Source organism: Dermacentor albipictus, chromosome 1, assembly GCF_038994185.2.
Source record: "Dermacentor albipictus isolate Rhodes 1998 colony chromosome 1, USDA_Dalb.pri_finalv2, whole genome shotgun sequence".
Taxonomy (NCBI): domain Eukaryota; kingdom Metazoa; phylum Arthropoda; class Arachnida; order Ixodida; family Ixodidae; genus Dermacentor; species Dermacentor albipictus.
This window is the reverse complement of record NC_091821.1, coordinates 276,210,347-276,235,384: the sequence shown is the minus strand read 5'-3', so window position 1 is coordinate 276,235,384 and position 25,038 is coordinate 276,210,347. Positions and strand designations below refer to the sequence as shown.

General features: G+C 48.6%; 1 protein-coding gene across 4 annotated transcripts in view; it reads left to right on the top strand.

Moving 5' to 3' along the window:
• Positions 1–25,038, top strand: part of LOC135908778 (AP-5 complex subunit beta-1-like) — a 209,954-nt gene that overhangs the window by 104,715 nt on the left and 80,201 nt on the right. For all 4 annotated transcript variants that reach the window (XM_065440620.1, XM_065440622.1, XM_065440621.1 and 1 more), the window contains exons 10-11: positions 18,924–19,077; positions 19,158–19,259. In XM_065440620.1, the coding sequence (XP_065296692.1) occupies positions 18,924–19,077; positions 19,158–19,259 (256 nt within the window). The remainder of the gene's footprint in view (positions 1–18,923; positions 19,078–19,157; positions 19,260–25,038) is intronic.

The following is a 25,038-nucleotide window of genomic DNA, read 5'->3' as shown; positions in this document are numbered from 1 at the left end:
CTCCCGCAGCACGAGACGGCACACGCAAAAGTCGGCGCCATGAAAGACAAAGCGTGTAGGCTGCACGCTCTTCTTCTGGCCCGCCATTAAACAAAAGCGTCTATTTTGCAAGACTCCATCTTCGATCTACGTTACATTTTTCTGGTGGAGGTGCTGGGTACATGCGACCACTCCCAGATTGAACACCGTCTACAAGCCCAATACGAAGTCTGGACGAGCTGACTCCTGTTCACGTATGGACAAGCCGTCGACTTCAAGGACTGCCATCTGAGCATGAGCGTCTACCCAATCGAGTCAGAAGGATGAGTACATCAGTTTTGTATTCTTCCTCAACCACACCGACCAAGGTCGTCCTTAACCAGTCGTGAATTCCCAAGTCCTTCCATGGGGACACCTTCGAGGATGTTGAGGACTGGCTTGATCACTGCGCAAGCTACGCAATGCCTACTTTGCCCTCGAGGACTATGCGCAGACATGGTTTGAGAACCATGAGGCGGCCCTATCGACATGGGACAAATTCCAACGGCAGCTAATCAGCACATATGCCAGCCTCGATTACAAGAAATGAGCTGAATCTGCAATTCAGGCGAGAGTACAGCAGCTGAACGAAAGCGTCGCAATGTTTGTCGAAGATATGTGCCGACTTTTTCAACATGCAGATCAGTCCTTGCCGGAAGAAAAGAAGCGCAGCAACTTGATGCACGGTGTCAGGTAAGAGTTATTTTGTGGCCTAATATGTGACCCACCAAAGACCATTGCAGAGTTTCTTGCAGAAGCCATATCAATGGAAAAGGCACTGCAGCAGCGAACAAGGCAGTACAACTGCGACGTGTTTACCCTATAGCATGATCCTCTCACTATACCCTTGGACAATACCGACGCCTTGCGGGAGCTCATTAGGCTTGTTGTTCGAGAAGAGCTCCAAAAGCTTCAGGTGGCTCCGGCATCGGTACAGCGACTCGCTCTGGCTGAGGTCGTCCGGGAGGAAATCAGGCAGGCAATCCAAGTCCCAGAGCGAAGCAAGACGCCACAGCACGAGGTACGGCAGCCACAGCCCCGCATGTTGTATGCGGAAGCTGCGTAAATTTCGTTGTCCCCGATTTTTCACAATGTGAGCGACGTCCCAGTCTTTCATGGTGTGCGCGCCGTCGAACGAGTGTTGTGTCGGCAGCGGCAGGCAAGTAGGGGCCCCCGGCCAGCGAACGCGCACGAGCGTCCGACGCAGAGAAGGATGACGCGGAGTCAACTGCTCCTGATGAAAACTGGACCGAAGACTCAGCCGACCCGCGGCCGTTTATGACTAATAAAGACTTCACACGCCAGATGACACCTCCTGATTGGTCCAAGCTCGTCACATGACAGAAGGGGGATGCGCCATCTAGCTAAACTACTATGAAACATTAATGTATGATAACACAGAGATCTGACAGGGGGCGACACTATACTACATCATCCCCCGCTGGAAACAAAGCAAGCATACAGTGAAACGCGCACACAAGACGCGCACTTAAGTCCAAGGACAAATTCAGTTCATTCCCCCCACGTTCACACACACGTGCGCAAGATGCACACAAGGCACGCACTTAAGTCCACAACAAATTCAGTCCGTCCCCGCCCAAGTTCACATACACGCGCACCAGTCTTGGGCACCAAAACACAGGCAGTCACTCAAAGTCCGACAAGGAACACGGCACAAAACTCACTGCACCGCAACAAGGAACACATTTTATACCTGTGTTAATGAAACATGTGAATTGCCTGAGACGGCAATACGCTCTACACTCAGAAAACAATTTCATCAAGCCACGGAGGCCGTTTTCTGTCACGATGAGGACGCGTGCGTACCTCAGAACTTTGGGGGTTGCGACGCGTATCGGTCGACTTCGAAGACCCAGTCGTCCCACTACTATTTCCCTCCCCCTGGTTGGACAATTGAATGTGGTTGTCGCTCAAAGCTGGAGAGGGTTGCCCAGGAAGCTCCTCTCGACGTCCCAACAAGTCTTGGGAGGCTACCGATTCCCCCACGGAATCAGAGACGACTGCTGACTGTGCAGACTCGGAAGTGATACAGTCAGACGAACTGCTTAGCTGATGCTTATAACCATGAGAAGACGCTGTCCCTACAGACGAGTCATCGGAATGACTATCCAGATTTGAATATGAGTACAAAAAGTCTCTATCACTTGTACACAATGTACTACCTGCTGGATACTTTATCACTGTCACACATGCCACATCTTCCCATCACTGAGTACAAAAATAGATGGTCCTATCTGGGCCTTAACTGTGCGAGGTTTACTGTACTTAAAAAAATCCTTTCCTGTTAAATCTTATTCTGACAGTGTCTCCCACCTTGACACGAGTTGCCTGAGCACCTCTACATTTGTCTACACACTGCTTAGTTTGCCACTGTTTCTGCAAGACCCTTTCTTGAACTTGAGACACAATACTGTCCTGTTCCCATAGATCTACACAGAGCCGCATGGTTCCATCCTTCTTGCGCACCACCACGAGTGGATACACCCACTCAGAAGCCTCGACGCGCTCGATGACGTCGCAGTCCTCGAGACGTCGCAATTCATTTGTTACCTGGTCACGGAAAGCCAGGGGTAGTCGGCGCAACTTTGAAGATACTGGTTTTGCATCTTGCTGCCGATGAATTCGGTGCACAAAGTTGTTGACGAGACCCAACTCGTCACTTAAGAGGTGATCAAAACCCGGAGGCACACCTGTGGGGCTCTGTACTGAAGGAAGCGATGGTAGACGACATGTCAGCGACATACCGTCGATCTGTATGCCCAAGCGTTGGATGGCGTCTAAATCCAGCAGTGATGTTCCTGTAGTCGTTACGTGGAACGTGACAGAGCATGACCTTTGGAAAAACTGGACAGTGGCTTGAAACAGGCCTTGAATGTTGATGCGTTGCTTGGAGAGGTTTCTCAAGTCCACTGTTGCTTGTGACAGCCTGTGCTGTGGACCAAAGTTATTTCTAAAATCTTCGGCCGTCATCAATGACACAGATGCTCCCGTATTCACCAGCAGTCACATGGAGACGCCGTTCACTACGACCGGAACTTCCAAATCTTTTTTAGTTTCAAAAGCGCTTACCGTCAAGACAGACGCGGACGGCTGCCCTGCGGAAGTTGAAGACAGCGTCTCTGTGGAAGAGACGTGTTGAACAGTACGGGTTTTTCGGCATACTGATGCAAAATGGCCCAACGTGTGGCAGGCGTTGCACCGCCGGTTCCTTGCTGGACAATTCCTGTACGTTGCAATATGCTTCGTGCTGCCACACCGATCGCATGAACTACGGTTCCCGGAGGAGCCATGTGCGAAATGTCGGCCCTCTTGGCGGCTTCTTGGAAGAAGTCGGCCCTCTTGGCGACTTCTCGGAAGAAGTCGGCCCTCTTGGCGGCTTCTCGGAAGAAGTCGGCCCTCTTGGCGGCTTCTCGGAAGAAGTCGGACATCTTGGCGGCTTCTCGGAAGAAGTCGGCCATCTTCATGGCCTGCCGGACTAAGTCGGCCATCTTGGCAGCTTGGCCCGGAAGAAGTCTGTCATCTTGGCCCGTCGACGTAACGCCAAGTCGAGATGCCTTGATTCTTCGAACATTTTCGGAGCCGAACGCGTGGTTCGCTCGATGCAAGGCTTCTAACGAGCGTCCAATTTCTTCTGCCTTGTCCAAGGACAGGGTTTCGCTATGAGCCAATAACTTTTTGCGAACGCTGACGTTCGCTACGCCATGTATTATTTGGTCTCGGACGCGCTCATTGTAGCTTGTGCCGAAGTTGCACTGTGCCGTCTTCTCCTTCAATGCGGTCACGAATTCCAGGAATCCTTCTCCCTCGAACTGCCTTCGACTGGTGAATTCGTGCCTCTCCGCCAGAACATTTGTTGACGCGGCGAACAGCCGGTCAAGCCGCTGCAAGAGTTTCTGGAACTCTGACGCTGGCGGGACCACATCGTTTGACATTGACGTTGCGCCGGTCGACTGCCTTGGTGCTTCCTGCTCCTCGTCTGCAAAGTACTTTCGTTGTCCCTCACGCCCGAGAGCGCTGACGAGCGCAGACGCTCGTCGCGCGTCCGTCCAGTCGCCACCGCCAGCCGCTTCGAGGTGGGCCTGAAAAATATTTATCCATCAATACCATGGAATTAACGGTGGCCCGGGCAATTCCAGAAAAACGGGAAGGTTCACCGTAAAAGACGCCATGCCCGGTAGCATGCAGGAGACAGTGCAGAAAACAAGCCGGAGCTCGCAGCAGGAATGGGGCACGGAAGAACAAGGGGGCGAGTAGGCCTAGGCTCGGAAGCCTCGCGACGCCAAGTGCGTCGGCGGCATTTGCGTGCCGTGCAGACACAGGAAGGGACGCTTCACTCACGAAGCTCATTGGTTTCCCGGGGCTTCGGTCGGAACCGCAGCGGGAATCCCATCTTCGTCGCCAAAAGATATGTCGGCAGCGGCAGGCAAGTAGGGGCCCCCGGCCAGCGAACGCGCGCGAGCGTCCGACGCAGAGAAGGATGACACGGAGCCAACTGATGACACGGAGACACGGAGCCAACCGGACCGAAGACTCAGCCGACCCGCGGCCGTTTATGACTAATAAAGACTTCACACGCCAGATGACACCTCCTGATTGGTCCAAGCTCGTCACATGACAGAAGGGGGGTGCGCCATCTAGCTAAACTACTATGAAACATAAATGTATGATAACACAGAGATCTGACAGTGGGCGACACTATACTACAAAAAGCAACTGGCGACTTCAGGCTTCGCTGCACGCCATTCATGGCTGAAACATGACCACCCCTCAAGAGCAACGTATGGCACACTGCAGACCGGAGGCACTTGTGTTTTCATTGCGGTGAAGCCGATCACCTCTACAGGGCGTGTGCTTACCGCCGAGCTGTGCTCCGTGAATTTTCACTGAATGCGCCACGCCTGCGCAATGGTGAATACCCCCTGGAGATTGAAGCCTACCTCATGGATGCCAGATGACCACGAAGTCACGGGGTTAATCGACACGGGTGCGGACACGTCTGTTATGAACCAGAATCTTGTGCGTATTGGCCTCGAGCTCCACCACTGGAAAAGCTGACGCCACCGTCGGCGTGACGAGCTAGGAGGGATCACGTGGACATAGCAGCCGCGTCGGCTGCTTCGGGCGCGCCGAAGCAAGCTGGAAACAAGTTTAAATTCCCTCGTACGCTGCGGTCCTCATTTAGAGGCGAAATTTTCCCGCTTCGAGTGTCTCCTTTACAACGCTTGAAAGCACTACAATAGGTAGTGGCTGCCTTTGAAGGCACGCAACGTGGTAGGCTACTGCTCGGTGCCGCAGGGCCGGACGCACGTAACAGAGGCCGGTGTCAGCCTTATTCACACGTAGCCGCAGGACAAGAAGCTGCGTGAAGCTTGGCTCGCGAAACATAAAACCGGCAAACAGTCATCGGCTACAACTCGGGTATGCAGCAAGCACAGACGCGAGGAAGATTTCTCCTACGGCGCCGGGTCTGCGATGTTCGGAAAACGCGCATTGAGACGCTCGCCCGAGTCCACTGCTCGACTAATGTCATGACGGTTTGGTCTATGAACTTGTCGATGCTATAGATACTGGTAAGTTCAGTGGAGTGGAAAGGCAGCGGTAAGAAGCACATAGACCAAGCACAAAAAAAGCATGGCATATGGTCATGTTTCTGTTATGAATTAATGCACTGGATTACAAAAAAGGAGCAGTGGGAAATTGCACGCTGAGAACACCGATAAACATACAGTGCGACGCAACTGGAGAAATATTATTGAAAAGTCAAAGAATTTAGAAGAAAAAAAAGATTGAATCATCGCGACGGCACATCACAGTTGCCGTAGGCGTCGAAGTCTCTACAATGAAATTATTTTTGAACAGCTGTGATAAGGCCCGCGCAACAATGGTTGCTTGTATGCTGTCAAATGCTCATATTCTGCGGCCTAAAGCTCATGGCACGGTGCGAAAACGCGCGCGCGGAAAAAGCGAAACAGTGCGCGGACAAGCATGCAGACGTGCAGTCGGTCGCTGCGAATCTGCGCGATTGCTGCATTGAGGCTTCGTTCTATTACACTCCATTTAGTTATACAAACACTATAAGAACACATTTCACATAGTTTGCTCTCAGCGTTTACCTACCTTTCTTTAGACTCCATCGCGGCGACCGAGCGCAGTGGAGTTCACCGTACGTATTCGGTAGAGATATAGCGTCTGTAAACGATTGTTTGCTTTCAGTTTGCCCAAGATTATTATTTAGACAGTAAGAAACTTCTCTCGTTTCGAAAGTACTTACAGAAATGTCCGGGAGAGCTCGCGCGTGGTGTTTTCAGTGAGCGCTGACAGCAGAACCTATGAGGAGCGCGCCACGTGATCCCTCATACTACGCCTGCGAGGCGCTCCCGATAGATGGCGACTCCGTAACTCCTCGCCGCCAATACTGAACAAAGTTTCGACGCAATGGAGCGGAACTCAGATTTGTACTGCAGGAGGGCACCTCATAACTCCAATAGGCCGCTGCATGGCACGAGTTAACATTCGGGGCTTCACATACATCGGCGACTTCGTCATTCTTCCTGAATGTTCAAAGGACCTTATAGTCGCCATGGATTTCCTTCAGGCAAACAGCGCCATCATCGACCTGCAAGAGTCTAGAGTCAGCTTCGCTGCTACGCAAGCCATAGCAAACAGTAATGACAATGACCGTGACATCACGCTTCGCGTAGATGACGATCACGTCATGTTGCCACCCAAGAGCAGCGTACTTACCCTTGTCCGATGCGACATGGAGGACGACACCGAAGGAATTGCCGAGGCAAACATTCCCTTGCCTCTTGAGCAGCACATTTGCATAGACAGAGGGTTTCTTCAGGTGCGAAACAAATGTTCAGTCGTTTTGCTAACAAACTTTAGCAACGAGTATCGGCATGTACCGTGAGGAACGACAATCGCACTTCGCGAAATCATTGATGTTACTGACATTGCCACATTAAAAATTGCATCGTTTCTGCAATCTGAGTTACCCAGCCTAAAAGAACGGATTCATGTTAATGCTGCTCTGTCAGACCATCAGAAAGACCGTCTACTGAGTCTCGTGAATGAATTTGCGGACTGTTTTTCAACGTCATCCAAAGTATGGCGCGCGTCCATCACAAAGCACCGCATTATTGTGGACGAGTTCACACACCCTGTTCGTGAGCATCCTTACAGAGTGTCTCCAGTGGAAAGAAAAGCGATCAAGCATCAGGTGAAAAAGATGCTCCAAGACGACGTGATCCAGCCGTCCACAAGCCCGTGGGCCTCCCCTGTAGTGTTACTCAGACAGAAAGACAACACACCACGTTTCTGTGTGGATTACAGAAAGTTGAACCGTGTCTCCAAGCACGATGTTTATTCATTGCCACACATAGACGACGCATTGGATCATCTACAACATGCCAAGTTTTTTCTTCGTTGGATCTTAGGTCAGGGTATTGGCAAATCAAAGTTGATGAACAGAATCGGGAAAAAACAGCGTTTGTGACGCCTCACAGGCTTTATGAGTTCAAAATTCTCCCCTTCGGTCTGTGTTCTGCATCTGCCACCTTTCAGCGCAACTTCCAACTGTTTATTCAGCGCATATGCGAATGAATGTAAGGACAAATCACGATAGGTAGCAAGAACCACACATGTGCCAGTAACGCGTAAAGACAGTAAAGCGCGCTTTACTTCTTTGAATGGGATGAATCATGTTTCAGACAGTAAAGCGCGCCATTGCTCAGATGTGCCTGGAAGCGTCACTGAAGAAATCTTGTTGCCATAAGGCAGAGGAAAGCTTTCAAAACCAGATTCGGAAGTCGGGAAAAGCAGGCTTTCCAACCTTGATCTTAACCAGAGTAGCTGAAGCCTTGCTGCGAAAATTGAAGAAAGAAAGTAGAAAAAAAAGGGCGACCAAAATGGGGTCACAAAAAAAAAAAGTATACCGGTTGTCATCCCGTACACCCATAAGGTAGCGCATAATTTAAAGCATGTGACGACAAAATATAAGGTTCCTGTGGTTTTTTCTGCCTCAAAGAAACTGGCTGGCTTGTGCGTTAAAACTGATCCCAACAAGGTAAACAAAACTGAATGTAAAAAGAGACATGCAGCTCCGCTTGTTAAATGTGCAGTGGGAGTCGTATATCAAATTCCACTCACATGCGGAAAGAAGTACATCGGACAAACCGGCCGCTGTATTAACGACCGATTAGCGGAACATAATCGGGGTTTACAGAATGGCACTGGTTCTCATCTGCCGCATCATTGTAAAGCCTGCGGAGAAGAAAGGAAGATAAAGTGTGTGGCAAAGCTGAAAGAAGCAAAGGTTTTAAACAGAAGTAAGGACCAGACAGCCCGTGAACTGTTGGACGCCTTCTATATTAAAAGAAACTGTAGTGATTGTGTTAGTGCCCCATATATCTCCATTTATAAGAATGAAACTGCTTTTTTAGATACACGGGGGTGGTATACCTGTGTGCCTCACCTATCTTTTATCTGCTTTTTTTGTAAAACCCTCGCGCGCATGTGTGGTTCTTGCTACCCATCTTGATTTGTCCTTTTATTCATTCGCATACGTGGTGAATAAGCAGTTGGAAGTTGCGCCTGTCCCGTCTCGCTTGCTATGTGTTGTCTTTTTCGGAGCTACAACCCTCTTCTGGAAACATGCACCAACTAGCACCCCAACAAGTATTACTCAATCACCTTTCAGCGGATGATGGATACCGTGCTTGCTGAACTCAAATGGCAAACCTGCCTCGTATACTTTGACAACGTCATCGTGTTCTCGAGCACGTTCGACAAACATCTCGCACGACTCGAGAGTGTCCTCGCTGCGATCTGTCCTGCAGGCTCACCATCAAGTGTCAAAAATGCTATTTCAGGCTCCAAGAGCTCAAATTTCTTGGCCATGTCATTGGTCCTACAGGCATCTGACCAGACCCCAACAAGTTAGCTGCCGTTGCCAAGTTTTCAACACCCACAGACAAAAAGGCTGTCCAACGCTTCCTTTGTTTGTGCGCATATTATAGGCGCTTCGTCGAGGGATTCTCGAGAATTGCTGAGCCTCTGACACAGCTTACACGCGACAATGGGCCTTTCATTTGGGTGGACGAGCAGCAGCAGTCGTTCAATGAATTGTGCAAACGTTTGCAAGCAGCCTCGATTTAGACGGTGACACTGAAATTCATACTGACGCCAGCAATGCAGGTCTCGGTGCAGTTCTTGTGCAGTGGCAAGCTGGTGCAGAACGCACCATTGCTTATGCAAGCCACAGTCTCACCAAGGCTGAGAAAAACTACTCAACCACTGAAAAAAAATGCTTAGTGGTTGTATGGACAATTGGTAAATTCCGACCCTACTTGTACGGTAGGCCCTTTAAGGCTGTCAGCAATCACCACGCCTTGTGCTGGCTTGCCAACCTCAAGGATCCTTCAGGCAGACTAGCCTGTTGGAGCCTGCGCTTACAAGAGTAGGACGTTACAGTTGTCTAGCGATCCGGAAGAAAGCACAGCGACTCTGACTGTTTGTCACGCGTTCCACTCCTTACGATGTCATCGGACCTTGACCATGACTTGCCATTTTTCGGCGCTATCTACGCCATAAAGATGGCCGAGCACTAGTGCGCTGGCCCTGAGCTGCTGCCGCTGATCGAGCACCTTCAAGGAATTGAAGGTGTTTTACCCCACTCACTCATGCGCGGCTTATCATCGTACTATTTGCACAACAGTGTCCTTTAGAGGAAAAACTGCGGAAGTGGTCCAAATACGTTCCTCTTTGTCATGCCGTCGGCGCTGCTCCAAGACATTTTGCAAGCCTACCATGATGAGCCATGTGTGGGACACCTGGGATTCGCTAAGGCATTAGCAAGGATATGACAGAAGTATTACTGGCCTCGGCTTTTTTCTTTTGTGCAACGGTATGTAAAGACCTGCCGTGGTTGTCGGCGCTGCAAGAAACTACCAGTTAAACCAGCTGGCTTTCTCCACCCTGTGGACCCTCCTTAAGCACCGTTTCAACAAACAGGAACTTATGCAGGGTGTTCTCCACCTGATGCATAGCTCTCACCGCAGGAGCACTGCATATCACTCTCAAACCAATGGATTAACAGAACGTCTGAACATAATGCTGGTTGATATGCTCTCCATGTATGTCGACATAGAGCACAAGACGTGGGATGAGATTTTACCCTATGTGACCTTCGCGTATAACACTGCTGTACAGGAGACTACACAGTTTACGCTGTTCGAACTTGTATACAGGCGCCACATCACATCAACGCTTGACGCCATGCTACCTCTGGTTGATAATAGCCCGACCAGCGAACATGTAGAAGAGTTCGTACAAAGAGCCGAAGAAGCATGCCAGCTTGCTCGGCATCGTATCCAGAGCCAGCAGCAGACCGACACCCTTCGATACAACCAGGGTCGACGCGATGTCCATTATAATACTGGCACCTGCATGTGGGTGACGCCCATTTGTCGCCGTGAACTCTCGGAAAAGTTGCTCCGCTGGTATTTTGGTCCCTACAAGGTTACACGCTGCCTTAGTGGCATGACCTGCAAAGTTGTGCCCTGCAGTTCTGACCCTGGTTCGCTCCATCGTCGTCCTCGCGCTGAAGTTGTTCATGTAGTGTGCATGAAACCATACTATGCGCGTACGTGAACGCCGCGATGCAACTGAGGAGCTTCATTTCTTGTCATCGCTGAAAGAACTTTTTGACGCGACCGAGACGGTCGCTTTTCACATGGGGGGCAATTGACACAATGAAGTGGGGCTCCCACAGTGCGGGATGGTGCGCGCAAAGGTCGGCACCATGAAAGACGATGAAGTGCGTGAGCTGCACGCTCTTCTTCTGGCCCGCCATTAAAGAGAAGGGTCTATTTTGCAGGACTCCATCTTTAATCTATGTTACAGTATCTCTCTTTATTGTCCCTGTTTGTAAATATAGCCTCTCAGTTGACACACAAGCAGTAATACTGCTAATTAATTAATTGGGACAGAAGTGCTTGGTGGAACACTGGCCCTCCATTCCTGGTCCATCCTGCCAACATTGGCCCATAGCCAGCTGCCATGAGAGGCCCAAGTTTGGGGATTAAAAGTAGTGTAATGTTGGATAATGTTCAGCCACCAGCATAAAGCCAACCACATGGGCCCACCTGGCAAACAATGTGCCATTGTTGAAATTGTAGTTACTATAAATTAACAACTTGTGTCGTGTTTCTAATGCAGTTAGTAATGGTAGTGTTAGCAGTAACCATTACTAACGGGGCTGAGTTACTAACTTTAAAAACATAGTTGCTCTTACTATCCCAGCTGAATCTTCATGATCAGCAGTTACGAGTGCCACTTCTATGGCCATAAATAGGTTGCTTCTGTTCTGAACACTTGGTCGACTATAGTGCTCCCTAAAGAACTCTACAAAGGATTGCAAACTAAGAGCTTATAAATAGGGATTGGATTTGCAGCATCTATTTTATTGAAATTCGGCAGGCATTTATGGACATTTACTTTTCTCTGGGAATTCAGCACTTAATTATTGGCACCTATATTATCGGCACCTATATTTTATGATAGAACAGCTGTTCTATCGTAAGTTTACTCTCATTACATTTCGTATCTTTCATCGTGAAATATCATTAGATGGCCTTCCTTTTGACAACCTCGTCAACAAAAGTAATACTAGGTTTTTAGAATGCTATAACCTCTTACCTAAAATCAGATCCAACTATGGAAAAATTTACACCTCACTTCTGTAGATTGCACTTTGTAATCGCATCCCTGTTAATATTAAGTCATCTCTTTCATTGCACTTGTAAAAAAAAGTACTGTTAGCGGAACTATCTTTTCATTTGTCATAAACACATTTTTATAGTTATTACATTTCCTTTACATTACTTTTAGTATTACTTATTGTTAGGCTTCATATTTTTGTAAAGCAAGTTTTATTTTTCGTTGTTAGTAATGTGTAAAAAAAGCATAGTTCTTTTTGTACATTACTAGATATTCCTGTTTGTGAGTATTGATTGTGGTATTATTGTATAGCGCTGTTGGTTTTAATGCATACCTATCGCTTTTTATTTATTTTAACTTGTTCCCTTCCCATTATATTTCTTGACGCTTTTTTTTTTTGTTTGCCCTGTTCTTGCTGCTCTAATACTCTTACGTACCCGTTAATGATAGAAGGTCCCCGTGGCAGTTTCTGACTCTGGGGCCTCCTAATGCTGCATATAATATGTAAGCCCATTTTTTGTACATGCAATAACAAACAATAAACTTCAAACTACAGTACCAACTTTTTTCCATATTTGGCCCTTGGAAGAACTGCTCACACATATTTATATTCTGCTGCTTTATATTCAGCTGGTGTATTTAGATTGCTACATGCATAGTGCGTGTTTCTTTTGGATGATGAGCACGGGCGCCCCGGCAAAGAAGATGAACTGCTCCTGGATCTCAAGCTGTCGGCTGAACTGGCCAGCACTGCAGTTGTTTTTGTAAATATGCCTTGTATTAGTCTTGAGTGTTTCATTCCTCGTTCAAGTCGCATTTTGGTGGAGGTTGGCACTCCACGTCCTCATCATAGAGCTCCGCAGCAGCCGTACCATCCAGCTTTCCACCATGGCTCCCGGTGACGACACCTCGTCTGCATCTACAGCTGCGACTCCAAAAAACATGTACCTCTCGGTTACCGATCCCCGTGATCCTGTCATATTCTCCGCCCAAGATAATGTTGACGTTGAGGACTGGCTGGGCATGTATGGGCGTGTTACCAAGAACAACCGCTGGGACCCTACCATAATGTTAGCCAATGTAATATTCTACTTGGGTGGCACACTGTTTGTCTGGTTCCGGAGAGACAAGGACGAGCTATCTAGCTGGGATACCTTCAAGGAGAAGCTCCACAACCCTTATGGAAACCTTACCAGTTGCCAGCTGGCTGCAAGAAAAGCGCTTGCCATCAGAGTTCAGTCTTCCACTGAATTGTACGCCTCGTACATACAAGACGGGAACTCGGCGCCAATTCAGCTCGCTCGCTTTTTGTCACTTCAGTGCGGTTGGTCCCCGTCGCCTCAGCCATGCCACTATTCATTGCCGACCAATTATGAACCTTCCCAGACGGATAACTAGACCATGCAGCTCCTGGGGGTAGTGCTGCATTATTTTAATCTTCCTGAAATCTTCCATTGACGCTCTCAACGAACCAGAGCTTACTTGATGTTCACGTCGGTGTCCCTTTGACTGTGTTAATTAATAGTTGAGCCCAGGGGGGTTATTCTGTAAGTGTCCACCTAGTGGATGTGTCCATTTCGTCTGCTGCTGAAATGCCGATTGGCTGGAGGGCCTTGTGACGTGTGCCCCAGCCCCACCAATCAGAACTTCAGCAGCAGACGAAATGGACATGTCCACTAGGTGGATGCTTACAGAATATCCCCCCTGGTGTCCATAATGAGTGCTAACCTCTGTCGTCGACTGAACAAGGTTCTCACGCTTGCTACTACACAAGCTGTGTGCGTCACTGATGGCAGCACTGCTGCCGTCAATAGAATGTGTACTGCCCGTATAAGCATCGCCGGCCGCCACATTTCAGTTCTTTTTACAGTGCTGACCAATTGTCCCCATGACCTTATCCTAGGACTAGACTTTCTTACTGTGCATTCCGCTCTGATCATCTTTTCTGCCACTACCCTTTGCCTCGAACTTCCTCTTCTCCCGCATGTTTTTGCTGAACTCCCGACCAACTTTAGTACGACCACCTTTGTCTGTCTGTTGCCTGAAGCCTTGACTTTCGTCGATTTGCTGTCATCTTTCCCTGTGCCCGATGGTGATTACGTCGTCACACCTGTTCCTGATATCTTTTTGATACGCAATGTCTCTCTGCCCCATTCTGTCGTAACCGTCGCCAATAACATAACATGTAGTCATGGGATGTGTTCTGACTCCTGGCATAGACAGCTCTGTCTTTGTTGGACAGCTGCCATCTTAAGATGCGTTCCAACCCTAACATAGACGAAAAACAAGCCATCAAATTCTGCATTAATGCAGGGCAATTCGCTGTCTAGCAAGCAGACAACACTGATAAATGGGCACTTTTATGATAGATTGAAGTCAAGCAAGCACTTTTATTGAGGCTTACGATTATACCGAAAGCTTGTTGACATAGTTGAAATGTCAGACCTTAAGTTATTTTGTTATAGCGCAAGCTTGACAAGGACAACAGAAGGCACATCTGACACACACAGCGCTGTGTGTGTCAGATGTGCCTTCTGTTGTCCTTGTCAAGCTTGCGCTATAACAAAATAAGATATGCCGTACCAACAAGCCCCTATTGCTATCCTCATCGTCAGACCTTAAGAGTGGGTGCAGTTTAGGTGAGAGGCTTCCTCAATGGCAAAGGCAGGTTCCGGGAAGCTATGTCTATGAGTTGTCAGGTGCGAAGGTTCATTATCAATTATTAATTTTGACAAATAAAGTGGCACCATAGCCTAAAAAATACTGTGAGAAAAATGAGTGACTTTATTTTTACGGGTTCTTGAAGAAAATTACAATAATTTTTCGGTTTACCTTGGCATCAGAAATTGGGTGATAGGGCGAACATTGTGAGAGCAAATCCTCAAAACTTAAGTTGTCTTTCTAAATGTCAAGTTAGATAGGTTTGCTTGCTTGAATGGATGAAAGACACCTGTATCTTTACTGCTACTCAGAATAGAACATTATTTGCCCCTGCTGTGTGTTACCCTTGTTACCTGCATGCACTTCTGGGCTTAACACTTTTTTCATTGGCCGAATAGATGTATGAAGTATGGTGGGAGGGCTGTACAGGCTCGTCCACTCTTAGGGTGAACACGGCTCACCGTGGCCGCGCTCCGCAGGGTGCCTGTGCGTCCGGCGCGGCGGGGCATCGAAGCGAAGCGGCGCAGGCGCACACGGACCTCGGGGAGGCGCTTCGCGTCGTCTGCTACAGCGCTGGAGCGCGCCGCTCTGGCTTTGCTGCAAAGTACACTTCGCTAGACCCAGGTGACTGAGCGGCCGAGGTGGCGTGGCAGGAAGGCGCATTTCACTTACTGGAGCATTTTCCAGCTAGTTCGGTCTACAGCTTGTGAACAGCCTGCTTAATCAATATACACTAACAGAAACAAGCTTATCACCACATAAATCACTTAGCATGTTTTTATAAGTGATGAGGGTAAAAATACAGTCATTTTTTCGCACTCTTTATTAGGCTGGGGCGTAGAGGCGACGCTTGATGGTCGTGTCACAGACGTCACCCAGAAAGAGGCTGTTCTTAATTTCCCGAGCGATAAAGGTTGGGTTTGCAGCAGCCGCCGCAACAATGGTCATGTATTCAGCTTCAGTGGTCACTGTTTGCCGGGCTTTACGGGGAGCATCCGCAATTCTTCCATCCTTCTTGTAAGTCTGGACTATTCGATTCACAGTTTTCAGTGGCCTTTTTGTCATCTACGATTTAACGCGTTGAGAATAGGTTTGTAGGCACAGATTTACAATGCGTCGTCTTTCTTTTTTCGGTACCCGCGACATGGCCAGTTTCCGAAAGTGCACCGGGGAAATAAAATCCTGCACTGTTACAGCGTTTTTATTGCCGAGTGCCCCGGCAACAGACAACCGAACAAAATGCAATTCATCATGCAAGTCGATAGAAATATGTTTAATGGAAACACCTCTGGCGTCTTTCGATTTGACGAGTCATCCCAGAATATTTAACTCGTGAGCGGCCAGTCACTCACTTGAGCAGCCGTTGGCTGCACCACATTACAATATTAAGCTAAAATGGAGTAGCATGACCTAAGCCAAAAAAAAAGGGGGAGTGGGGGGGGGGGCACGGCGGTAGATCCGCCTGACGCCCATGGTCAGTTAAAAAGTAGACTGGCCCGAACATAGCAATCTGGCTTGGGCCGGGCTTGGCTTTTACAAATGTCGAGCCCGTTGGCCGACCACCGGCATGCTGTCGGCAGACGACACCGGGCCGGCCTCATGACCGCCGGTTTAATTATCGTGGCCACATTCGTCCAACACATGGACCGGCCACTTCATCATGACGGCAACAGCATCGCTTGTTCAAGGCAAGGGTTCCTGTGCCGTATTCATATTTGAGTTTTACCCACTCAGCCTCGCCACCCCCCTAACCCCTAAAAAAAGAGAAATCAATTCCTCCTTTTCTCCAAATTTATCCGATGCCCCCCTATATGGCGTAACGCAGAGGCCATGTGCCGCTTCGGGACGCATACCGCACAATTATGTGCTAGTGAGAATATACATATGACCTATTCCGAGGAAGTACCGAAATGAAATACAAGCGAGTAACGACTTAATTACCCGGCAAGACGTAATTTAAGCTAGAAAACAGACATGTAGATTATAGATTTTCCACTTCAATTACGCGGTCGGGCAAGGCCTGACTGTCCCAACGTGGGGGCGGCCCGCAGCGCGCTGAGTCGCGTACCTCAGGACCTTATTAAAGTTTTGCATCCATTCATCCATCCATTCAATTACCTATTCAAAACGGACAGAAAGGGTATGCGCATGCGGTGTGCATCGACTCCAAGGAGAAAAAAACAAACGACCAAATAAACGATGGCGCCACATGTTTCACTCCACCTAATCAATGTAATCAAATAACTGACCGACGATTCCTCTAAATAAGTATGCGACTTCTCACGTCAGGTAGCCATCAAAGGACCGGCACCGCTTCGGCGATTTTAACCAATCTGTGACAACAAAAATATGATGTAGAAAGATGAAAAGGGGGAGTAAAACTGCCGCCAAATCAGTTGCTATGCAGGGGAGAGCCCTTTCCAACATCGCGTAAAGCGCTCCGTGCACCCCTACCAGCGACATTAACGCGTCAATAAGAAAGTCGCGAAGTAGCGGATGTCGCTTCTTAGTTGCTGTCGAAGTAATATTATTGCCCTCCTTAATGGTAAAATCGATGGCAAACATGATGATGCATGATTGAACAATCGTTCTCTAACTTTCTGTGGAATTTATTGCGGGTTTCGGTCGCTTTTCTAGGTCAATTAAGCACATTCGTTCTAGCATCAAGACATGCGCGAAATGGCGCGCTAGGCTCATCACATGATGACTCCAACGAAGAAGAGCGCGCCTAATAGGTTTCTCGGTATGCACTACACCAAGTGCTGTGAGAGTCAAATAAAATGGCACCAGCTTAATAAAGAGCACGAAGAAATGACTGTATTTTTACCCTCATCACTTATTAAAAACATGCTAAGTGATTTATGTGGTGATAAGCTTGTTTCTGTTAATGTATATTGATTAAGCAGGCTGTTCACAAGCTGTATACCGAACCAGCTGGAAAATGCTCCAGTAAGTGAAGTGCGCCTTCCCGCCACGCCGCCTCGGTCGCTCAGTCACCTGGGTCTAGCGAAGTGTACTTTGCAGCAAAGTCAGAGCGGCGCGCTCCAGCGCTGTAGCAGACGACGCGAAGCGCCTCCCCGAAGTCCATGTGCGCCTGCGGCCGCTTCACTTCGATGCGCCGCTGCTCCGGACGCACTGGCGCCCCGCGGAGCGCGGCCACGGTGAGCCGTGTTCACCCTTAGAGTGGACGAGCCTGTACATGGAATGTGCAGCTGGTGAGGTGTTTGGGATAACATTGTTAGGTAAACAGATCAATGTGTGTTTAAAGGGACAGTGCAACATTGATTGAGCACATGTTTAACTTTCGTTAAGTAATAATTTGCAAAGTAAGTAATAATTTGTTAATAATCATTAAAGAGACAATAAAGCGAAGCAATAAATCAGTTTACACTAATGAAGCATTGTTTGAGAACCCTGCAGGCAGTCATTTAAAAAAATAGTTTGATTATTAGATCAGAAAATGAAGGTCCAAGTATCAGTATTTGAATTTCGCGCCGAAACCCCAGCGCCGGTACGTCAGCGTGACGTCAGGGATTCCAAAGTATGTTTTCTCATTTGGGCCACGTTAGCTGAGTAAAGGTTCCCGAAACTTGCCATGTTTAATATTTGGTTCCTTTAGAACACAATGTAGTCAATCTGTACCGCTGCTATATATAGTTAGTAGGCCCTAGAAGATGCCATCAAAATCCAAGACGTCACAGCCCCCAAGTGCGGGAACTCAAGTAGGCATCACCACCCGTATTGCGTTCTTGCGCTTTTTCTGGCTTATCAAACGTCTTACCGTTGTAAGAGTGGTGTTTTTGGTGTTGTAGAACGGTAATTTACTGATGCAGAAGAAATCATTTTTCACTTTAGTGTCCCTTTAAGTAATAATTGTATGCCATGTTGTTTGCTACTTGAGCCCCTTTTTAAAGATGTAATAAAGATCGAGCCTCAGAAGTGCTAATAGAAAATATTAATATTACCAATCAAAACAAAAAGGCATAATTGGAACCCACACTATGTCTGTGTCACTATTCAAATTCATATTTGATGAAGTTATCCTAATACTGTTTCACTAAATTTCATGTATGACAGGCTATCAGTTGTGCACATTTTGGCCAGCAAATAAGCTAGTATGGGTTATGCAGCTTTGGGTTTGTCCAGCTGATGTTATGTGCTGATCTTATCAAGAGATCAGCACCAACAAACCTTACTGATTAATGCTAGGATCTGTACTGTGGGGAAGGCAACAAACTTTAATTTTTCTTTTATTTTTCATCTGAATGCCTGCATATGGGGTTTTTAGGCGTGAATGACTAATGGTAGGTAAATTTGGGGGGCGGTGACGGGGATGGGGGTGAATAACAACCTAGGGCAGCAGTTCTTAAGCCACACATGTTTTAGCTCTTTTTTAATTTGGTTAGTGCACATGCACTGATGAACTACTATGTCCATATTCACTCCTAATATGCTAAATGATTTTTTCGCGCACACTAAAGATGTACTTTTTTTTCTTCCAGAACAAATGCTCGATGCTGTGATACCTTATTTGCGCATTCTCAAACGACATGTTTGCCTGGTACCTGGACACTTTGGTATCCATTTGCTATTTCACGTGCTTTATCGGCTGTATGTGGAGCTGAGAAATACGACTGTTGCAGCACCGTTGACTGAGTACGTGCAATTTTATCTTTTCAAGACCTAAAAAGAAAGAATAGGTTAGGAAATATATATGGTATACTTTCTGCCAACAGAGAAATTACACGTCTAGTCATCAACATGACTATGCTGGGACCATTGTATTGCCGCAGTCTGCTGAATTTTCTGAAGTGCATTGAGACTGGCTTCCCTGAAAGGTAAGATACATTAGATTGGTAGCCTTGCAGACATTTTTTTCAGTAGTTTTTTAAACACTTGCAAAGTGATCGGGTAGTGAAATAAACACCTATGTGTTTGAAAGGAATGCATTCAACTGGTCTAATAAAAGAATGTTTCCTACAGAATTGGAGCTTCAGCTATAAAAAGCTATGGGTGGCTAGAAGAGGCATAGGCTTGGGGAAAGTGAGCAGAAAATTTGGAGGAGATTCATTACATAGTTGAAATGCATTGTAACTAAGCAGACAGAAGAGACAATGTGGTCCACCTGCTTTCAATTTTTTTTTAATCTGTTGTCCCTTGCTGCACTTTTTGGGTACTCATTGTCTAGGCTATTAGTCTGCTGTTTTATGCATACTTCTCATCAGGTATATCTTCAAGGCGTTGTTTCTCTCAAAAAGCACATTGCAAGGATTCTTGGTAGTTGAGCTTGCTAGTACATTATTGTGTCTAAGGCACTTAACCCTGATGGTCTCAACTCCCCTGAAAAGGAGATTGGGACATAAGGATATAACTGTCTGTATATTGTCACGTGGTAGTGACGGTTGACGACACAGCAAGAAAACTATGAATGGCGAAATTAAATTTATTGGGCAAACCTGTGCCTAGAAAAACAGCCTACACTCAATGCTCAATGAAAACGGTGAACACAGTCGGCGGTCGGCGAAAATGTGATCAGCGAGTGAAGTGTGTCGGCTTTTATAGATCAGTCATCGAATTTTCCAGAGTAATCACTGGGACCCATGAGCCTTCCACAAAGTTCTATGCCATTCGCGTCGCGCATGCATGCGATCAGATTACACTAGGTTCGGCGACAACAGACAGCAGATAGAAGCATCGATAACATTCTAGAAACTTCCGACACATTTAGACGCGTCCTGCGCTGAGCGATAACATTTCTTAGACAGTAAAAGCGCTCAAAATATAAACGAGCTCACGTGTCCATTCCCCCCTCTCAAAAGGCATCATCCCGATGCTATAAACATAACGGGAGGTGAAACAAAAAAGGACACTTGTTAAACAAAGAAATAAAGTCTAAGGTGACGCAGTCCAAAAAATGTGCAAAGTTGAGCTATGTGAAGTCCCCAAAGTTTATTAGCGCTGGTGGAACGGCTTAAGTCGCACAACATGAACTACATCAGGTTGTGAGCGGCACCACTGTGATAGCGAAATACCGTCTGGCATGACCTCATAGTCGAGTGCGCCAATGCGTCGGATTATCTTGTATGGTCCGAAATAGCGGCGTAAAAGCTTCTCGCTCAGTCTTCGTCGGCATATAGGGGTCCAAACCCAAACAGGGTCGCCGGGTTGGTACTTGATGTAGCGTCGTCGAAGGTTGTAGTGTCGGCTGTTGGTCGTCTGATGGTTCTTGATCCGCAGGCGGGCGAGCTGTCGGGCTTCTTCGGCACGCTGGAGATAGGTGGCAACGTCAAAATTCTCTTCGTCGCACACGTGCGGCAGCATGGCGTTGAGAGTAGTCGTCGGATTCCTGCCGTAAACCAGCTTGAACGGTGTGATCTGTGTTGTTTCTTGCACCACCATGTTGTAAGCGAAGGCTACATACGGCAGGACGGCATCCCAGGTCTTATGTTCGACGTCGATGTACATTGCTAGCATGTCGGCGAAGGTCTTGTTCAGGTGCTCTGTGAGACCATTCGTCTGCGGGTGGTAGGCAGTGGTCCTCCTGTGGCTTGTCTGGCTGTATTGCAGAATGGCTTGGGTGAGCTCTGCTGTAAAGGCCGTTCCTCTGTCGGTGATGAGAACTTCTGGGGCACCGTGCCACAGCAGGATGTTCTCGACGAAAAATTTTGCCACTTTGGCTGCGCTGCCTTTCGGTAGAGCTTTAGTTTCAGCGAAGCGGTTGAGACAGTCCGTCGCTACGATGATCCACTTATTTCCAGATGTTGACGTCGAAAACTGTCCCAACAAATCCATCCCGATCTGCTGAAATGGTCAGCAGGGAGATTCGATCGGCTGTAGTAATCCTGCTGGCCTTGTCGGTGGTGTCTTGCGTCGCTGACAGTCTCTGCATGTCTTGATGTAACGGGCGACATCGGCGGTCAGACACGGCCAGTAATACCTTTCCTGTATCCTCGACAGCATCCGGGAGAATCCGAGGTGCCCAGCGGTTGGATCGTCATGTAGGGCGTGGAGTACTTCTGGACGCAGCGCTGACGGTACAACAAGAAGGTAGCTGGCGCGAACTGGTCAGAAGTTCTTCATGAGCAGGTTGTTTTGTAGTGTGAACGAAGACAATCCTAGCTTAAATGGCCTAGGGACAACATTGGTGTTCCCTTCCAAATACTCGACAAGGCCTTTTAGCTCCGGGTCTGCTCGTTGCTGTTTAATGAAGGCTTCCGCGCTTCTTATTCCGAGGAAGGGGTCGTCGTCCTCGTCATCTTGCGGCGGGGGATCGATGGGGGCACGTGATAGGCAGTCGGCGTCAGAGTGTTTTCGTCCGGACTTGTAGATTACCCTGACATCATATTCTTGCAGTCTGAGGCTCCACCGCACCAGCCGTCCTGAAGGGTCCTTTAAGTTAGCTAGCCAACACAACGCGTGATGGTCGCTGATGACTTTTAATGGCCTGCCATATGGGTAAGGGCGGAATTTTGCTGTAGCCCAAATGATGGCGAGGCATTCCTTTTCAGTCGTAGAATAATTGTCTTCCGCTTTTGACAGTGACCTGCTAGCTTAAGATATCACCCGTTCAAGTCTGTCTTTCCTCTGGACTAGGACGGCACCAAGGCCTAGGCCACTGGTGTCAGTGTGGATTTCGGTATCGGCGCCTTCGTCGAAGTGTGCAAGTACCGGCGGCAACTGCAGGCATAGTTTGAGTTCTTCAAATGCGTCGGCCTGTGGCGTTTACCACTTGAACTCGACGTCACATTTGGTTAGATGTGTTAGAGGCCCCGCAATGCGGGAAAAGTCCTTGACAAAGCGCCTGTAGTAGGCGCACATGCCAAGGAATCTACGCACTGCCTTCTTGTCAATGGGCTGTGGGAACTTTGCAATGGCAGCTGTCTTCTGCGGGTTGGGGCGTACTCCAGATTTGCTGATGATGTGGCCTAAAAACAGAAGCTCATCGTAAGCGAAGCGGCACTTTTCTGGCTTCAGAGTGAGCCCTGATGACTTGATGGCCTCCAATACTGTCGCAAGCCGCCTAAGGTGATCGTCGAAATTTCCGGTGAAGACAACGACGCCATCCAAGTAAACAAGACACCTCTGCCACTTCAATCCTGCGAACACCGTGTCCACAACGTGCTGAAACTTAGCAGGTGCTGAGCATAGTCCGAATGGCATGACCTTGAATTCGTAGAGGCCATCTGGCGTGATGAAGGCGGTCTTTTCGCGATCTCTCTAGTCGACTTCTATTTGCCAGTAGCCAGACTTGAGGTCCATCGAAGAGAAGTATTTAGCGTTGCAGATCCGATCCAATGTGTCGTCTATCCGAGGAAGGGGGTATACATCCTTCTTCATGATGTTGTTCAGTCGGTGATAATCGACGCAGAAATGTAGGGTTCCATCCTTTTTCTTCACCATGACTACAGGAGATGCCCACGGACTTTTCGACTGCTGGATGATGTCCTCGCGCAGCATTTTGTCAACTTGATGCCTAATAACTTCACATTCTCGCGTCGAAGCTCGGTAAGGGCTCTGGCGGAGTGTTGGAGCGCACTTTTCGGTTATATGCGATGCTTTGCAACTGGTGTTTGTCGAATCCTCGATGACGTCGAAAAGCAGTCTTCGTATCGTTGGAGAATACTTCTGAGCTGCTGCTGCTTACTCTTGGTTAGACCTGGATTTACGTCGAAGTCTGGTTCGGGAACTATGGTCGTTGGGGTAGATGCGGCAGAATGCGAGAGGACAAATGCATTGCTGGTTTCCAGAAGTTCCTCGATGTACGCGATTGTCGTGCCTTTGTTGACGTGTTTGAACTCCTGGCTGAAGTTTTTCAGCAACACTTCCGTTTTGCCTCCGTACACTTGAGCGATCCCTCTTGTGACACAAATTTCACGGTCTAGCAGTAAGCGTTCGTCACCCTCGATGACGCCTTCTACGTCGGCAGGTGTTTTGGTGCCGACGGAAATGGCAATGCTGGAGTGGGGCGGGATGCTGACTTGACTTTCGAGCACGCTCAAGGCATGGTGGCTATGAGAGCTCTCTGGTGGTATCGCTTGATCTTCCGACAGGGTTATCGACTTCGACTTCAGGTCGATGACTGCGCCGTGTGGGTTTAGGAAGTCGATGCCGAGAATGACGTCGCGTGAACATTGTTGGAGGATAACGGAGGTGGCAGGGTAAGTCCGGTCGTGAACGGTAATTCTTGCCGTGCAGATTATAGTCGGTGTGATGAGGTGTCCTCCAGCAGTCTGAATTTGAGGGCCTTCCCATGCAGTCTTAACTTTCTTCAACTGGGCGGCGATGGGTCCACTCATGACGGAGTAATCGGCTCCTCTGTCTACTAAGACGGTGACTCTATGGCGGTCAAGAAGCACATCGAGGTTGGTGGTTCTTTGTCTTGCGTTACAGTTAGGTCTTGGCTTCGGATTACGGCTGCGTCGCGTTGACCTGTGGCTGGTACGTGGCGTCGTCAGGTTTCCTTTTGTCGGCGTATTCTTTGCTTCTGGACTTCGTAGGGACGGCGGTGTGTCGTTGTTATGTCGTCGAGGTAGTGTCTTTGGCGGCGGCGGAGGATCTTCGTCAGTTCGACGAACAGCCAACCGCACCTCCATCGGTTGCTGCTTTTAGTTTTCCAGATATGGGCTCGCAGAGCGGCTCCGGGGTGGGCCAGTGTGTGGTCAGCGCTGCAGCGACAGGTAGCGGCCTGGTGATGGCGAATATGACAGTCGTCGAGGGCTCCACTGAGTGGTGGCGAGGTAGTCGGTGATATAGCAAGGTCGTTCGCCAAGCTGTGGTCTCAGCACGTTAACGGCGAGCACTCGGAGTCCCATCTCCCGGTATGGGCATCTACGGTAGATGTGCCCAGCTTCTCCGCAGTGATAGCAAAGTGGACGGTGGTTGAGGGCGCGCCAAACGTCAGTCTTCCTAGGAATGCTGTGTGGGGTGATGGATTGGCGGGCTGGCGGCAGGGGTGGTGGCGGACGATGGAACTGTGTCGTCACTGGGCCCTGTTGTGGGCATAGAGGGGGAACGTGATGGCGGGCTACAGCGGCGTACGTCATCACTTGCGGTTGAGGCTGCGGCGATTCAGGGGCTACTCCGAGTTGTTGGAGCTCCTCTCGGACGGCGTCAGCAATGGAAGCCACTTGAGACTGTGATGAAGGGAACAGCTTCTGTAGCTCCTCCCGCACGACTGCTCGGATAGTCTCGCGCAGATTGTCCGTGGCAAGTTACTGAACTCCGGCGTAGTTTGTTGACTTCGTGCGGCGGTTGAATTGCTGGTTCCGCATTTCCAGTGTCTTCTCGATGCTGGTGGCCTCGTGAAGAAACTCATCAACGGTCTTCGGTGGGCTCCGTACCATTCCGGCGAAAAGTTCCTCCTTTACACCACGCATCAGTGGGCGGACTTTCTTCTCCTTGGACATTTCCGGGTCGGCGTGGCGAAATAGGTGGCTCATTTCTTCTGTAAAACTGCAGTGGTCTCATTAGGCAGCTGCACTCGAGTTTCTAGTAGTGCTTGGGCTCGTTCTTGGCGTATGATGCTTGTGAATGTTTGCAGGAAGCCACTTCGAAACAGGTCCCACATCATTAAGGCGGCTTCTCTGTTCTCGAACCACGTCCTGGCGGCATCTTCCA